At 37.0% G+C, this 12,627-nt stretch overlaps 1 protein-coding gene across 1 annotated transcript in view; it reads left to right on the top strand.

Annotated features, from left to right (window-relative positions):
- Nlg3 (Neuroligin 3) overlaps positions 1-12,627 on the top strand; it is a 457,758-nt gene that overhangs the window by 151,763 nt on the left and 293,368 nt on the right. The window contains exon 2 of the mRNA XM_069844699.1: positions 5,046-5,243. Coding sequence (XP_069700800.1) covers positions 5,046-5,243 — 198 coding nt within the window. The remainder of the gene's footprint in view (positions 1-5,045; positions 5,244-12,627) is intronic.

The raw sequence follows: 12,627 nt of genomic DNA, 5'->3' as shown, positions 1-12,627 counted from the left end.
TCTACTTTGTTCAAATTTGCATAAAAACAGTGATAGAAGTGCAGAATTTCCAGCGTCCGTAGAGTTCCACACTTGAATGTCTTTGTTTTATGTCCACACTGCGGCATTCTCAGCAATGATTTCGTGTAATGATTCACTTCTGAAGATCTACCCTTGATAATGATAACAATTCAATTCACTGATCGTTGGGAAGAAAAAGGCCAGATTTGCACAGTGTTACATGAACAACACAGACCTTATAACTAGTATAGAAAAAGGAGATTTAGGTTACAAAATTACTTTCATGGAAATAGGAAGTTCTCCTGTGTACAGGAAGTTGGAAAGGAAGAGTTTTGCAGCAGCGCTCATATTTCAACCGAATATAATAGAGGAAAGAAATTATTACAATTTCAAGATGCATGTATATCAACACTAACATAATGTGATGAAAACTAATTTTCTTTAATTTGTGGAAAAGGACAGTTTTGCAAACCATCAACTCAATGATCCTGATTAGTCTCTATTCATTCTAACAGACATAGTCAAATCTTGTGGAAGTTGGAATCGAAACTGCATGATTATTATGCATCCCACGGCGTCCCTTTGCCCATCAATATTGTCTATTATTAGCACAATAATAATCTGGATTTGCGCTGCCCCCCAAGTCTGTGTGCACCGGAACGCTTCGTTATGACTCGTTATACTCTCCGCTTCTTGGCACAAGCTGTCACTAATGCCCAATCAAAATATGTACAATGCATGCCTATAAAATAAAATTACTCTGTGAATTGAAGTAGTTAGCACGTGAGGGAAATGCAAATGTTCCATTTTAGGACTTGATTATATGAGTTCTCGTAATGTGGTCAACACATACATGATGGAGGTAAAATATTCTAGTAATACAATAGCCTGAAACTTTCGACTAAAAACCAGTTTAAAGTTGCTGGTGAAGGAAAATACTCTTGTATGCCAAATTAATTCTGTTATCATCACAACTGACCCGCTGTTTTTTTCTTACTTGGTCCTTTAACGGCTGTATCAACTACGAGATTATTTAGCGTCGATGGAATTGGCAATGAAAATGGTATTTGGCGAGATGAAGCCGAGGAATTGCCATAGATACCTGATATTCGCCTTACTGTTTGGGAAAAGTCAGAAAAAATCCTACCAGGTAATAATCCCAAGCTGGAATAGAATTCGCGCCCGAGCGCAACCCCGGATCAACAGGCCACGCCGTGGCTACCAAGCTGTAGACCAGACCTATAGAACTGTATCTTCTCAGAGCGACTGCCTTACTACTCTTTCTTACTCCACCCACCTTTTCTACCCGTGCGATCATGGCGTTTTAGTTAAGCTCGGCTGCATCAACATTTATTCTCGCGGCGGCAGGTATACAATACGCTATCAAGAATTACAAATGAACAGATAATAAAATACTTAGAAACATACCTTTGGAAAGTAAGAGAAAAATGAATGAGGGAAATAAATAAGTTAAAAGACATATAAAATAAATTTTAAAATGTATGTGTGCATATAATGTAAGAAGGTCTACCTGGGTATATATCGTCCTATTACTAGTAAAGCCGATTAAGTCCACTTTTTGTGTAAAATAAGTTAAGTACAGTCCCCGACTTGTCTTTCCGTACTCTGTATTCTACTAAAATTAAATAAATCCGAAATGTTGCACGCAGGCAACAAAGCAGTTACTATATTTGAAGAATTTATTATGATTTTTCGTGCATTAATAAAGTTTTAATTCCTGTCTTTACTAAACTTGCATTACTGGTCTCAACTGGTTTTACTAGTAATAGGACTATAAATAAGTGAGTGATAGCTATATGACCGGATGCCAATGCTGTCATTCAACATTGTAACGCAATCCTGCCAAAAAAAATAAACAAATATTTGTATAAATAAGTAAATAAATAAATAAATAAATAAATACGCGTACTGAAGTTTAAAGAGAACCGGAACATGGCAAAATCTAAAACCGTGAAGAAATACTACTTCCTAAGGAAATGGGAATATGATTATTTTGTTATCGAAGACGAAAGAATTGCTTGTTTACTGTGTCCCATCCAATTTAGTTCTACTCGTCACTTCAATATTAAACCACAATTTAACAAATCTCATTAAGAATTATGGAATGCACAAACATTCGAGTAAGTTCATTATTACGAACTGTATATTGATTATTTATTTATATACTGTTAAATTAAGGACGTCACTCGTTGTGTTCATTTTGAATTGAAATTAATAGTGACTTTCAAGGTTCATTACTTAAATGCTATAAATTTATGTTTCCATATGTGATGATAGAAGGAAAGTTTTCGAAAATCTAAAGCAGGTTAGGTGCAAAGAAATCTCAAAGAAACTACTGACAGGAAATCTAGCATAATTGCAAATCTTGAAACGAGATAACGCATTATAAATACAATGAATTTATTACAATCCTTTTTGAAAATTACATGCCACCACTGATGAACCTTTGCACGGGCAGAGGATGTAAACAACTCTACACGGAAGTCTACCATCCCCAATAGAGGCTGACGTCATATTTCCCCTACTTACGGGTTCTGCAGGCCTGCTCTAGACTCACGAAAAATCCTGTGATACCTCTGATGGTCGAAGACCTATGGAGCAGATATTCTTACAGCATTTACCTTTTTCGTCCAACTCTCATTCCACCATCACCATATCATCTCAGCATTTTCTAATAAGGAGAAGATATTCCGTAAGAAAGTACAGTCACTACTATAACCTTTTTCCTCTGAATAGATCCTGTAACTTAAAAGGATAGATAGTAAATTTGAAATTATCATTAAAATTAACATCTTACTGTCTCTGTATATTCCCTACAGTTTAAAATAGACACCGTGACTCTGAAGTACGGTGTCTCACTATAACATTTCTTTAATCAAATGTTATCGTACTGTAGGCAATATTTGGTGACTCATATGATGCTTAAGATACCCTTTTTTCATCAGAATGACTCGATGACATGTGAGCGCCATGTGTACATCCACATGATTATCCAACTCCTGCCAGATTCTGGATAACATGTCAGGATCATCTGCTTCTTCTTCAGTCCTCATTCGTAGTTCCTGTAGATCTCATAGTACAGGCGACACATGAAGTCTGTCCTTTAACTAAACCACAAGAAAAAATCAGATGAGGTTAAATAAAGCGATCGCGGAGACCATTTCATGAAAACTTAGTTGATGTTTCCCACTCGTCCTGACCAACGTTCTGAAAGAGCGCGATTGAAACAGTCAGTAATTTATCTGTGATAGTAGGAAGGCGATCCATCTTGCTAATACAGGTAATTTATCAGAATCTTCAATCAATTGTGGCATTAACCACGATTGGAACATGTCAAGATAGGATATGCCAGTGACTTTTTCTTCCATGAAGGAAAACGGATCGTAGAATTTGAGATGTGACATGACAATTCAGTGGCGAAGCTAATGCGTCAATACTGCGTACGCTAAAAAATTCTGCTTACTTTATATATTTTTATGCAGTAGATGTTTCTCGGTTTTTCTATCAATTTTTTTTTGTGACCAGACCCCACAAGAAGATGACCACTCATTTTCACTCCCAAACAGAATACAGGTATAACAATGTAACTTACTTGTCTCTCAGAGTACCCTATTAGCCAAGAATATTTCTTATACTATGAGAATTGAAATTTTCTATTTTTCCTTCTCCATCCCCTACTTTAATATGTAAATGTAGTGTCGATCTGCCGTCTCTGTAAGCTCATTTTGTTCCATAGCGGTTTCTTTTTTAATTTTGCAAATGATAACTTCAATGTTCTTTCAGTGTGAGCCATTTTACACAAAATTAGTATGTAACGCACATACGCATGCCCTCTTGATTAAACTAACACTCAACAATGCAACGCATTCACAGAAAACCAACAGCGCGACGTATTAGGTATACTGCGGTGGAGGCTAGCCCGGGCCCTGCTACTGAGTCGTAGCGACTGGATACCCCTTCCTCCCCTGCCTCCTCTCAAGCTTACGAGTGCCGTTGCCTGTGAGCGAGATCGTCGCGAGTAGCTACGAGGCTTTTGCCACAACTCCTCTAAGTGGAATGACTGCCAAAGATGAATTTAATATATGGAAAGATCGGATTGAAACCAAGCGTTACGATACAACGTTTTTATGAACTTATATTGTTACTAGATATAACTTTTGGGGGGGGGGTAAGATAATCCTTAAAAGTGTCTTAAGAGATTCGCCACTTGATGGCATAAACAACATTCAACTTTGGTGAATCATGTTAATGTTGAGTGATAGTGTGTGGATTCTCAGTAACTTATACCAAATTCGACAATTGTAAAGATTCGCCTTTCCACTTACGTAGAATGTCGCCTCATCACTGAATATAAAACGTTCCTTAAATTCATATAGCCTATATATCTTCTTTGTCGGTGTGTGGATCTTCTGATTGAGTTACAATTTATACGACTTCATCTGTACACGTTTCTGTAGCAACCTTCCACACTGTGTGTGCGGTTTTCCCAGCTCATGTCAGGCTTTCCGCGAGGACTTTTGAGGGCTTCGAAGAGCACGCTCAACCCGTTCATTGGAAACTGAAAGTCTTCCACTGTGGACACAAACAACTAGGCATGACAAATTGGTGATGCCACTTCGTTACCGACTTACTGATGGGTGCCTTCTTTCCATATTTAGTTGGAAAAGAGTACTGCATTTATGTAGCACAACCATTACTATCGAATTTCAGTACGCAAAATGATTTTACTGCATCATTAAACGCCAGTGTCATATTGTTTCGGCCAAATAAAGAAACTACATACATGTAGGCCTACATTGCAGACAGAACAAAACCAAACCTATTCGTACACATGTCACCTTCCCATCGATAATCTCGTCTTTCCTTCCTTAGTCCGAAAATTATCAAATTCCTTTTCTGATTATCTTCTAAACATTTAATTTTATTTTCTAGACAAGATGTAACCCGTTCAATTTCAGGTCTCTTTTCGTAAATTGTTAAGTCACTGAGCTGTTTTTCTGTGACATTGTTTGTTGTTGGCACAGGGTTCCTCAATGCCAACACAGACACGTACCTGCGTTCTCCTTCCAACTACGGCCTCATGGACCAGATCGCAGCCCTCCATTGGCTACAAGAAAACATCGCAGTATTCGGCGGAGACCCCACTAACGTCACCATCGTGGGACACGGCACTGGCGCCGCCTGCGTCAACTTCCTCATGACGTCCAGCGCTGTACCTGATGGTAAGTTTGAACTTTACTATATATAATTAGCAGTCACCTGTGACAAAATCTTACTTTCAAATTTGATAACGTGTAATGACAAGAAGCATTCTATTCCACTCAAGTAGTCTTATATCCTTTATCCGTTTGAAGACACTTTCTTCTCTACGGTGAGCTTTAATTCTAATTCCAGATATGAGTGACTTAGTCTGACTTCTTAAAATAAGAAAGTTTTTACAATAGTGGTGCAATTTATGTACTCCCCCTTACTTCGAGTCCTGTTGGGTTTTTCGTCACTTCTTTCTTTCATTTTTACATTCTCTTGTCGATATTTATGCCCTCTCCCATACTCCACTCTAGATGCTAAATTCTTGGACATTTCATTTTCTTCTCCACTTGGAACCAATTAAGGGCCCAATAATTTTATAATTTTTCAAATTCTTCATGTGCGTGCTATGAGATTTATCTGCCGTCAGGAGTTGAACTATGTCAATCTCTACCTTTAATAATTTACATTTCTTTGTGCTCTTGATCCATAATATTGCAGGAATTTCTTTTAAGTGTCACGATTATCTTATGTTATATATTTTTTATTCGATGGTGGATAATTGACTTCGCGTAATTCACCTAAACGTTACCATCTATGATTGATGCACCGAAACTGTAGTTCTTCTTTTCGCCATAGTCGTTACCTTTACTTCACTATGTGGACGAACTACATAGCACGGCATGCTAGTGGTGATTAACGAAGTAGATAGTGAGATGTTGGTACGGAAAACAGGAGTACCACGAAAACATACCACCGAACAGCGTCTTCTTCCACTACAAATACCACGTGGCTCTGGCGGAGTTCGAACTCGTATTAACAGCGTGGAAAACCGACGCTTTAACCAATCGCCCAACGGTACTCTTACACTTTGTACGTAGTCCAGCCATTCTTGTCTGGGGAACCTGTAATTATTCTTGTCGAGTACGTTGCTATGTGATGAGTGCCAGATACGCTGGTGTGGTTCGAATAGTTAAAGCCAGAAGGACCCATGAACAATAGTTCCTTTAATCTTAAAATAATCATTGGAACACCCAATTGCCAGTGAATGTAAATGGAGGGAGCGCATGCAATTTCAACAGGACAATCAAGCATCTTGCTAACCACGTGGTCTGGAAAAATGACAAAATTCACTCACAGGAATCTTGTATTTTTTTTTGCAAATAGCCTACTGTTTTCGTATTGAATGAATGAATGAATTAATTAATTAATTAATTAATGAGTGAGTGAGTCAATCGATTATTCAATCTTTGAAGGAGAAAATGAAAAAATGCAAGCTTAAAGGTACGATATTATTAATATATATTTTGTTTTCTTCAATGTTCAAATTGTGCCTATTTCTTAATTTGAATTTTGGGTTTGTAGATGTACAATGCTTGTTATTTCCTATTTATTTCCCCTTGTCTATCTTTTCTTAAACCTCTTTCCCCCTTTCGGAACGAAAAGAATACGTTTGCTTGTAATAGAAAAGTGACACATTTTTTTTAATTCATCTCAAGTATGGATTTTTAGACAAGTATTCGCATTAGTAAATTCTGAAGCTTTCAGATTTTTTAAATGTATCTCGTTATATGTGGCAGCGTAGATATAATTAAAATAACTGTGTGGCTAACAAATACAAATAGATAAATATTCAGTCATATGACTTATTATTAATGTAAAATACTATAATAATTATTTACATTGTATTATTAACATTGTATTTTGAACGTTTTCGCCAAATCATGGCATCTTCAGACATAAATATTCGATATCTTATGAAAATTTGGATACATATTAAAATGTGTGAAAAGATGCAAAATAATAATACAGTTAAAAAGTTAATAACATGAAAAAGAGAAAGCAACAAATTAATGACATGTGATATCACTAAATGTTATATATTATGCATATTTAACGAGAAAAAATACTCATAATTTTGTTTTAAAACAATATGGGAAAAGGATGTAGTAAAATATGACTTGTTAAATATGCATATTTTACAGAATGAATTTAAATATATAATCTTATGGCAAATATGCAAAGTATGAAAAAGACAAATGTGAATAGATAACAACTAATATGAAATGAGCTATTATTACATATGAAAATCATAGTACAAGCACGTTTAAAAAGTCATATGATAATATTATCTATTTTTATTTGTTGATACTTGACTTATTGGAACTTATAAAAATGAATGCAAAAAACTGTGTGGCTGCTATGTTAGGCTAGGGCTCCACTAGCTGTATTTGACAGCTGTTGTGAGCTGCAGACTACTGCCTGAAAATGGAATACACGCAAAACAATCTAGGTGGCTATATGGGCAGTATTTCACTGCGCCTAACAGAATTACGGCGGCAATGCCAAGGTCTACTGCCGGAGGAATAGAACATGTTCCATTTTCGTGCCGTTATCTGTCGCCGAAGCCTGGCTCCACTGGCCGTAGTAGTCAGCTGGCAGCTGTAATAAAACAGTCTACGTTTCGCAGTGCTTGTAGTTGTATCACAATAGTATTGTTGATTGATTGTTTGCAATTTGTAAAATGGAGCTTGATAGTGAGCAAATAAATTATTGAAATTGAGAAATATTCCGTACTGCAAATTTGGGTTGCCAACTTGTTTTGAAGAAAATACGGGAGATTAAGGAATCGACAAAATTTCGAATATAAAATTAATAAATATTCCGTTCAGTTAGCTACTAAAAACAACTTTATTCTACACTTCGCCAGCTAGGCTTAAATTACGAGTATTTTGAGACAGATTTTTTCTCGCGTAATCGTTAAAGTCGACTGCAGTTTTCAGTTCTGATTTGATTAGATGTGTCGTGCTCCTGTTTCGAAAGTCTGTCCAATTGTCCATGAGGCGAAACACCCCCTATGTATGAGCATTATTACTTGGTATGCTTACTTATTTACTTACAAATGGCTTTTAAAAAATCCGCAGGTTCATTGCCGCCCTCACATAAGCTCGCCATCGGTCCCTATCCTGTGCAAGATTAATCCAGTCTCTATCATCATATCCCACCTCCCTCAAATCCATTTTAATATTATCCCCCCATCTATGTCTCGGCGTCCACAAAGGTATTTTTCCTTCCGGTCTCCCAACTAACATTCTATATGCATTTCTGGAGTCGCCCATACGTGACACATGCCCTGCCCATCTCAAACGTCTGTTCCTATTATCTCCTAATTATGTCAGGTGAAGAATACAATGCGTGCAGTTCTGCGTTGTGTAACTTTCTCCATTCTCCTGTAATTTCATTCCTCTTAGGCCCAAATATTTTCCTAAGAATCTTATTCTCAAACGCCCTTAATCTCTGTTCTTCTTTCAAAGTGAGAGTCCAAGATTCACAACCATACAGAACAATTACTTCGCATGCTGAGAACAAAATTCCGACATCCGGTAGAACTAAAAGAATTTAGCTGGATATTCCCTAAGTTTGTGATGCATTGCAGCAAACATGACTTCATATTTTCTGTTACTTAATATTGGATGGTCCACACTGTGGAGTAACGACTAGAGCGTCTGGCCGCGAAACCAGGTGGCCCGGGTTCGATTCCCGGTCGGGGCAACTTACCTTGTTGAGGTTTTATCCGGGGTTATCCCTCAACCCAATTTGAGCAAATGCTGGGTAACTTTAGGTGATGGACCCTGGACTCATTTCACCGGCATTATCACCTTCATCTCATTCAGACACTAAATAACCTGAGATGTTGATAAAGCGTCGTAAAATAACCTACTAAATATATATATATATATATATATATATATATAGGATGTATCCGCCATTTTCTTTGATGCAATCTTCGACGACAGCGAACCAATAGCAAACATACAATCACCTTGATAAATAGTGTGCTAATTTTCATTGCAATTTTTGCTTGATCTTGTAGTACACAAAGAACATCACAATGCTTTTTCAGCTGAACAACAGGAGTGGAGCCGAGCGGAGCAGTAGACTACGGCTTTCACGCGCAGAAAATTTACATTAAGTAGAGCCACCTTCTTGCAGTACAAATCTAGGCAGTGGAATGCAGCTCACAGCAGCCGTCAAATACAGCTAGTGGAGCCCTAGTCTTAGGCCGGGTGCACACAGAATCAGACGCTGCGCTATGCGACGCGACATTTTGTGTCATGATACTTGTCTCCCAATGGTTTCTTATTAACTTATGTGGTGCACACAGAATCAGATGCGGCACGATAGTCGCGAGCAGACACGAGGAGACGACATCGAATGACTGCTTCAAGTTCCGTGGCGAGGAGACTGTCTGATAGTTGCAGTGTACTGCGCATGCGTTGGTGGTGGCTATGATTGCACGCTTTCACTATCTGCAAATACTGTATTGACTGTCTCCGTGGTCCGTTTGTCAACATGCTGGCTTCCAGATCAGGAGGTCCCGGGTTCGATTCCCGGGCTCGGGTCTCGGTAAATTTTTCTTGAAGAAGAGGAATTCCCTGGGTGTCTAGAGTCTGGAAATTTGTATGAATGTGAGTGTGCTGGGTTAATATTAATTAACCAATCATCACAAATATAAAAATACATCAGGACTGTCGCTGGGCAGTAACCTGAACACACGTTTCAGCGTCATATTGTTGACAAGTAACTTCATCTGTTAGCACAACTATAAAGCATCTAATAGATGCTATAGAGTTATCAACAACGAAAAAAAAATACTATATTGTTGTGTAGTGCAAATTATTCATAATGGAGCTCGATGCAGATAAATCAGTTGTTTTACTACAGGAAAAATACGTTCTGTAAATTTTTTTGAAACAATATCACGACAATAATGTGGTTTCTAAAAATATGTGAGAAATTGCAAATAAGATAAAAGCACCAGATGATGATAATGATAATAATAATAATAATAATAATAATAATAATAATAATTTGTAGTAGGCCTACTTCTCTGCTCTATACTATCACTCAATCACTCATTATTGATTTAATATATTATTTTTCTTTTTTGTGAGTCGTGAAGTAGTCATAAACAGAAAATAACGTCTGTGCACTACATTAGTAGTATTTAATTTTAAGACTTTCAATCCTATAGATTTTTAGGCGCATTAGTCATCCTTAGGAAATAATAACCAAAGCAATAGAATTTCTCATATATACAGTCTTCTTTCCTTGACGCCATTTTCTAGCCTAGGCCAGTTTTCCAAACCCACACAGCCAAGAAATCAGTTGTCGCAAGCAGACCGTGTTATGTTATCGCGAGGCGTTGTAAAGGAAAACGTCGCGTTGCGTCTGATTCTGTGTGCACCCGACCTAAATGTGTCTAACCAAGTCCTTCTTTGTACTTAATTTCCCTATACGAGAGAGTCATTCCTTTCATTGCATTCCTGCTTGTAGTATTTATGTTATACATGGTACTCTTGGCCTAATGTTTCATATTACAGGGGCATATTCCCTGGTTAAATAATATTCCATTACGCTAAAAGAACTGCATAATATCTTGCAGTTCAGAGCATTAAATTATAGTAATTAAATTTCTATTCCAAGTAAGTCAGAGAATCGGAAGTAGTAACAGTAATAATAATAATAATAATAATAATAATAATAATAATATTAATAATAAATAACAATCATTGTATACACATGATTGAATTAATATTTATATTTTCGTTTTTTATTTAGTAGATAGGCCTACACTAATTGAACCCCTTAAGAAATCAGGATCGATTTTATAGTGTTTCACATCATTTCATTTGATGTGCTTCGAATGTTTAATTAACGACAAAATACGCTCACAATCTCAAAAATTTACAACTCACTAATTAACTCTGGATATACGTACATAGGAATGCTGAGTTTGCAAATAGGAATCAAGTGATAGTGCATTAGTAAAACTAGGAATATTAAAATGTGTTATACAATTCATAAGAATGTAGGGGTGGAGTCCAAGAAATACATTTTTCAATTATTCAGAAACGACAGAGCGAAGGCTAGATGCAAAGATATTCTCACATCACGGCGTTAGGACTCGGAACTGCTTAGACGACTCATAAGAGGGATACTGTGGTAAAGTTCCAAAGAAGGGATTCCCTTGATTAGTATTATACCCATGATAATAGTGATATACCTATAATCACATATATTATATTATCCTAAACACATACAAGTAACTCTTCTGTTATTTCTGTATCTGTCTTGTCATTTAAATAATATTCTGCAACTGTTCTTTACATTTCACTTCTATTATCGTTTAGGGGTAAAAGTAGGAGGAAGAAGAATAAAGTGCATAAGATTTGCTGATGATATGGCGTTGTTAGCAAAAGAGGAGACGATACTAAGGGATATGATAGTGGAGTTAAATGATAGCTGTGAGCAGTAGGGAATGAAGATAAATGCAAAAAAAAAAAAAAGACGAAGACCATGGTTGTCGCAAGAAAAATAAAGAAGGTAAACTTGCGAATTCTAAATGAGGCAGTAGAGCAAGTGAACAGCATCAAATACTTGGGATGTACTATAAGCAGTAACATGAGCTGCAGCCGGAAGTCAAAAGGAGGACAGCAATGGACAAGGAAGCTGTTAATAGAAAAAGGAGCATCTTCTGCGGACATACTCGTATGAAAAAAGAAGTATGGAAGAAACTAATGAAGTGCTTTGTGTGGAGCGTGGCTTTGTATGGGACAGAAACATGGACGTTACTACGAAATGAAGAGAAACGAATAGAAGCATATTTTGAAATTTGGATATGGAGAAGAATGGAATGTGTGAAGTGGAAAGACAGAATAAGAAATTTAAGTTGTGTTGGAAAGAGTGGGTGAAGAAATAATGATGATGAAACTGATCAGAAAGAGAAAATGGAATTGGTTGGGTCACTGGCTGAGAAGAAACTCCTACTGAAGGATGCACTGGAAGGAATGGTGAACGGGAGGAGTTCGGGGCAAAAGAAGATATAAGGTGATAGACCATATTAAGATATGTTGATCATATGCGGAGAGTAAGAGGAAGGCAGATAATAGGAAAGATTGGAGAAAGCTGGGTTTACAGTGGAAGACCTGCCCATGAGCAGAACACTTGTGTATGTATCGTTTAATTTAATATATATTTTAGATATTTATTTTACGACGCTTTATCAGTTTATTTCATAATAAAAGCTACTCTAAAAAATAAGGCGTTATTGAGATTGCAAAAATTTCATAGTTAGGTTTTAATCACAATACATACTGTTTTCAATTTGAATAATCAACTGACTAAATCGTGGTTGCTTAATTGTTCACTATAGCCCAGTAGGTTCATCCAATCCACACCTGTGGAGTATGGTTAGCGCGTCTGACCGCGAAACCAGGTGGCCTGGGTTCAAATCACTGTCGGGACAAGTTACCTGTTGAGGATTTTTTCCGGGGTTTACCCTCAACCCAATATCAG

This window comes from Periplaneta americana, chromosome 14 (genome assembly GCF_040183065.1).
Source record: "Periplaneta americana isolate PAMFEO1 chromosome 14, P.americana_PAMFEO1_priV1, whole genome shotgun sequence".
NCBI classification, from domain to species: Eukaryota; Metazoa; Arthropoda; class Insecta; order Blattodea; family Blattidae; genus Periplaneta; species Periplaneta americana.
This window is presented reverse-complemented; position numbering and strand designations above follow the sequence as displayed.